The sequence below is a fragment of the Nuphar pumila genome, chromosome 7 (genome assembly GCF_984573655.1).
Source record: "Nuphar pumila chromosome 7, dmNupPumi1.hap1.1, whole genome shotgun sequence".
NCBI classification, from domain to species: Eukaryota; Viridiplantae; Streptophyta; class Magnoliopsida; order Nymphaeales; family Nymphaeaceae; genus Nuphar; species Nuphar pumila.
In genome coordinates, this window is record NC_143255.1 from 109,806,108 (window position 1) to 109,812,107 (window position 6,000).

At 41.4% G+C, this 6,000-nt stretch overlaps 1 protein-coding gene across 1 annotated transcript; it reads right to left on the bottom strand.

The window, feature by feature from the left end:
* Nucleotides 1–249: 249 nt before the first annotated feature.
* On the bottom strand, nt 250–1,864 carry LOC149832890 (uncharacterized). The gene is made up of 2 exons (XM_090014765.1): nt 1,487–1,864; nt 250–858 (listed from the first exon to the last, which is right to left on the bottom strand). The coding sequence occupies exons 1-2, from the start codon at nt 1,763–1,765 to the stop codon at nt 436–438; spliced, it is 702 nt and encodes a 233-aa protein (XP_089870891.1). The 5' UTR covers nt 1,766–1,864; the 3' UTR covers nt 250–435.
* Between the last annotated feature and the right edge of the window lie 4,136 nt (nt 1,865–6,000).

Below are 6,000 nucleotides of genomic sequence, written 5' to 3' on the forward strand. Positions count from 1 at the left end.
GAAAATACATTCTTTGTATCAGTTATTTAGAAATTTATACAAGTACTTTTAGAAACCATATCATAAAAACTTGTATTAAAATTTTTGAAGTTGTATCAACGTGCATTTCAAATAAAAATGTACATGAAACTTTTTAAACCTCGGGGTACCAGTAGAAATAAATACTTGTTGTTTTGGCAACTATAACCTCAACATACTCTCTCTCTCTCTCTCTCTCAATAGAAATGACCAACAAATCTGACCATCAAGTTAAACAAACTCAACCAACATTATATATTATAATAAAAGCAACATCAAGAATAGCATCATCTTCTTAAAAAAAAAAAGAACAATACCATCGTCTTCACAAAAAACTTATCAAACCATGCCAAAAGGGTAGCAAACAAACAAATGAAACAGAAATGGTATTAGGTAGAAAGCATGCGGTAGGCACTCCTAGTGGCTGGCACTTTCCTCTCCCCCACTCTTAGGATGGTACCCAGGCAACTTCTCCTTGATCTTCTCCAGTATGCCCTTCTTCTCCTTGACTGGCCCTTCACCTTCATGGACGTGGCCTTCAGCATGCACCACTGCATCGGCAGGCACCGCGTCCACCGGCGGCGGTGATGCAGGTGCACAGTGACCACCAGGCAGTTTCTCCTTTATCTTCTCCAGAAAGCCCTTCTTCTCAGAGGGCTGCCCCTCCACCTCCACAACTTGCACCACCCCTTCTTTCTCCTCTACCACAACAACCGTTTCAGCTTCAGCTTTAGGCTTCTCACACTCACGAATCTTCTCCTTGATCTTGTCCTTCAGGCTCTTCTCTTTCTTCTTCTTTTTCTTCCCTTCTGATTCACCAACTCCTTCCTCATCACTTGACTGAAAAATGAGAAAGAGAAAAAAGAATTGTAGAAATAAATAAACCACGTATATTACATCTATCTCAACCTATACAAAATAACCGACCATAGAATAACGTGTAAATTGAACGGTTGTAGAGTTGGGATCTTGACCGCCCTAATGGATCATTCCTATTAAATAATAAAAAGTTATTTGTTTGACAGAAGATAAATATCAGGTTATTGAAAACACTGCCCACGAGACACTAATATGGTAGGGGTGACCCGTGAAACCCACTAAGTCGATGGGATGTCACGAGTTCGAAACCTATGCTCCTTTGCCTCAGGCATAAGTTGGGTAATTCCCCTGGTGGGCAAGGGGGATCTGAGGTTTTATGCTAATGAACTTGATGAGGAAATTCTCTCAAAAAGAACTTGATTAGGAAATCGGGTTTTCTCCCATTATCAGAAAAAAAAAGGTTGAAAATGCCATTATGCGGTGCTGACAAAACTATAAACTACAGGGGATGGGCTTATATTTCCATTTTTCTTCTACATCGATAATTATTTTTGCCTTTCAAACATCAATCATCAATCTAGAGACGGCCTTTCAAACATCAATATAGAGATAGGACAAAAAAGAAAAGGAAAAAGAACATGGTCCTTACAGAGCTAGAGCTTGAGCTATGTGATCGATGGAGCTTCTCCACCAAACCATGATGGTGACCCTCCTTTTCCTCTTCCACGGCCGTCACACTGACTTGGCTGACCTCTGAAACAAGGACCTCCTCTGACACAACAGCTGGGGGGGCATCACCATGATGGTGATGATCATCATGGTGATGATCATCATGGTGATGCTCACCATCCTTCTTTCCAAACGCATCTAGGAAGCCCCTCTCTGTAACAACAACATTGTCACTGGTATGGGGGTGACCTTCAGCCATGTTTGGTATCAAAGAAAACCCTCTCCCTTAAGTTACCACAAAAATAATATAGCGAAGAGAAAAACACACACGCACAAAAGCAAAAGCCACTTGGTGAGGAGAAGATGGTGCAATCGCCCTTGCTTTTATAGACACAAAAATGGATGCAGGGAACGCGTTGTCTACGCGATGAAGCAAAAAGAGAGATGCCAACCTTGCGCCCCCCTGGCAAGGGAGCTGGTAGGTGGTATGGCCTCATGGGGCCTACTGGACATCCTACGAATAAGAGTTTGCCACGTGTGGTACCTGTTTCTACGGCGTGTCCTTTGTGGGCCCAGAAGGAATAAAATTTAGAGGAGGGCACTATCCCATTGGGCAACGTGGCACGATCATGACAGTTATTTGGACTAGAGATTTGTGATGTGGGCCATGTGCCTGGTGCTTTGTGTCGGTTAAATAGTGATGGTTATAATCTTTATACGTGGGAAAAGACTTTCCTGTAATAATTGGATGTGTGAGGGTAAGTGTCAAATGACTCGATAGTGACTATAACTAGCAGTCATGGCGGACGGTCTTGGGGTCGGTTTGGTTTAGCCACGGCTGAGTCCAACATAGAGTAGAGAAATAGCTCCTTTGGATGCACATTGGATCGAGTTCCACCATGTAAGAAGGTCTAGTGGGTCCAGTACTTTTATCTGTCTCAGCTTAAACTGTCAAGGTAGATCACACCCACCCCCTCTTTTGGTTTAAATGTTCCTTTTGTTCCCACGGATATGAATCTTCATAATAATACCATTTTTTTTCGCTATGGTGTACAAGATAATATGGACTGATTCAACAGGAGCCATTCACTGGGTTGAGCCTTTCACCTGACTGAGCCCAGGAAACGCTCATATGCACGCGCTAGGCCAAGTTAATTTTTTTTTTTGGATAATCAAGGAGGGTCTACCTGACTCACTGGTGTAAAAATCCTAAGGTCTTATTTGTTTTATTCCTACGTGAACAAAAAGGCTTTACATGAGAACGGATTTCTGAAAAAACCCCTGCCAGCTCAGCTTTTTTCATGTGAAAGCTTTCCTTAAGAGGGATATATAAAAGGATTTACAAGTAAAAAGTGATGTGTGATGGAAAAAATTTGGGGCCTACTTAGGATAGCATGACACTTTCACATGATGATTTGATGTTTGTTTCATTCATAGTGAGAAATGGTTGCATCAGGGTTGTCAATTCAACACTTTCCCAAGTAAGTTTCATGAAACAAAAAAGCCCCAAGTCTCCCTGCCTACTACAAAATATATACCCATTTTCAGACTCATGCCAAACCGTGCCCCTTTGACCATAAGATTTGACTTTGTAACGATCTGTCAGCTTGGTGATCACATTCATGAATTTGAGGAGTGTGTCCGTGTCACAGTCGCTCCTACCAGTTGAGCAAGGGTCCAAAGCATTGATAGTAATATGTGAAACAACACAAAAATTCTTACATGCCAAACGCATGATTTAAATGGTTTGCATTCAAAAGGGTGGATAGGAAAAAAACACATAAAAACATGAGCTATAAAAAAATCAGAGAGCAATATATACAGATTTAATTTAGTTTTAGTTTTATAAAATGGGGAAAACAGTCATATATATATAGAGACCCTTTATTAAAAAACAAGCTATGGCAGTAAACTATAGAAATACAATTCAAGAATAGCTATGCTTCAAACTTGAGATCTCATGGATTGGATTAATCATCGATTTTTTTTTTATGAAAAATATGTTTTTAAAATGTGTTTTTTTTGCATTGTAAGCCTTTATCTGAAAAGAGCCCTCCCATGCCGTAAGTGGGGTCCTGTGCCAAGCTGTAGGCCTAGGTTCGAATCCCTCTCCCGGGGCTTAAGAGATAGGTAGAGGTCTGCCTAATCCCAGCTTGCCTTTAGAAAAAAAAAAGCCCCCAAAGGGATTTGGCAGAGTGGGAGAGGGCTTTGGCTGCTAGACAGATGGTCAGGTCCCATTCTCATGGGCGATAGCTTCTTGCATATAATAAGAAAAAAGCGAGGGCGTTATACTGTTTGTGCGGAAGCAAGGCAAACTACCTGCGGGCAAAGAGGTGTGAGACATGGGTTTACAGCTTAAAAAAAAAACAGCGACAGTAAGTACCGCAGGCAGAGCCAGTGCTCTTAGGTCCCATCTTAAGGATGGGAAAAGAAGCGGTTTCTTATGATGCAAAGGCAAGATAGAATAAAACCAGTTTTCCTTCTGGTACGAAGGACAAGCCGGAGATAGCGACGAGAGGAAAGGAGACAAAAGATGAGAGGTGGTCACGGAGTCACCTACAGAGGCATCATTCTCCGTCAACCCAAACGATGGCATGTGCTCACCGGCAAGGGCATGTGCGCCATCATGTGGTACGCACTCCCATTCCACCCATTTCCCCATTTTTCTCCATTTCCCCACCGACCCATCATCTCTTCCTCCTCTTCCAAGGTTTTGATTCTTGTGTCACTAATGACCATGATCATATTTTGTTGGTGTATCCGTTCTTTGCTTCTAATCTGATACTGGGGAGGCCTAAGGCCAATATTAGACTAACCCCACTTCCCTCAGACTTGCTTTCTAGTTGATTTGATTCGAGAACCAACTCCAAATTCACGAACTTGGCCGCGGGAGATCTTCCGGTTTCTGGAAAACCCATCTTGGGTTTCGGATCATATATTGTTTTCTAGAGAAACAATAGGCCAAACGGGATTGACGTCTCTATAAGCTTTGATATTCTTTGTGCGATTTGGGAGGAATCGTGTAAATTTAAAAGATATTGCAAATTGTTTATATATATGCAGAAGCCATGATGATACGAAAACTATCCTTAAGTATTCTCTGTTTTCCATTTTTCCCAAAGTTTGTGGGTAATGGGTTCTCTATAAAAGTTTAGTCCCAAGGTTTTTGAGAAACCTGTTGTGCCTTAACGTCAATGCCCTCAAGTGCAAGGCCATTAGATCTTGGGCTTGTGCATTTTTTTTAATTCTTAAGCTTTGGACTTAGGATCTTGATCTTGGTACCTAAGACAGATTTAATACCCAAGTCTAAAACCAACTTTTCACCAGCTTGTTAATTGAACCCGACATTAATCCCCCTTTGAATCTTTTTAGATCTTATTCGGATTCGTTTGACCCTTGCCCAACGGTTTTACATAGGCATTAAAGGTTCAAAACGGTCTATAAGCCGCCCTTTATCTTTGGCTTGGTTGATTTTGACTTAGTCAAAGTTTAATTATGGCCTATTAAGCTGACCATTTTGGCCTCTTAAAGACCCATTATAACCTTAATGGGTGGCCTGGGGCAGGGACATATATAAACCCTAACCCTCTCCCATTTCTCTCATCCTCAACTCTCTCCTCTCCCCTCCTCTCACGAGCTCTGCTCTCTCTTACTCTTTTGGGTTTCAAGATTCTAATTCGGATCCTTATCCTGGATCCAGATTCGGTCGTAGTTCAGATTCCTATCCAAAATCCAGATTCGATTGTAGTTTGAATCCCTATTCAAGATCTAGATGTAGTTGCTGATCATACCCATATCCAGTTGTTCAGATCCTGACCCAGTTGTTGTGATAATCCAGATCCATACTCGATTCAACCCTACTTAAGAGGTTAATCAAGATAGTTTGTGTCAAGGTTGTTGGGCTCCCCCAGTGCAGGGCGTGGTTCAATCATTCGTGAGAAGGCGAAAGCTTGGTTGTATCATAGGAGCATAGTTGCACGAGTACCTATTGCACCGATGACGTGGAGCAACTATCACTTAAAAGATAGTGCGTCCCTTCAAGCGTATTCGGTTCAAGCTCAGTTGCCTGACCCACTAAGTTAAGCAATATTTTCAATAATTTTCAAGCGATAGTTCTGCAAATGGCTATTATGAAGTTTGGAAACCATAACCTGCTTAAGTTGTCCCAGTTTGATGGCACCAATTTCAAACAATGACAACACACGATTCTCATCTTTCTCACAATTTCAAAAGTGGTGTACGTAGTTATAAAGGACTATCTAGAAGAACGAGAAGACAAAACCATTGCCGAAAACCACAAGAGACTAAAGTGGAAGCATGATGACTTTGTGTGTCGCAAACACATACTAAATTCACTTCCTGAAAACAAGTACAAAATGGAGGATGCAGAAAATAGTAAGTTTTTGGTTAATAAGTATGTGGATTTCAAATTCTTCGATGATAAGGCAATGCTACCTTAAGTCCATGAGATGCAGATCTTGGCTAATCAGATCA

Coding starts and splice junctions, on each gene's coding strand:
- LOC149832890 (XM_090014765.1), bottom strand. CDS start 1,765: ATGGCTGAAGGTCACCCCCATACCAGTGACAATGTTGTTGTTACAGAG. Junction 859..1,486: donor ATAGCTCAAGCTCTAGCTCT/GTAAGGACCATG, acceptor CTCATTTTTCAG/TCAAGTGATGAGGAAGGAGT.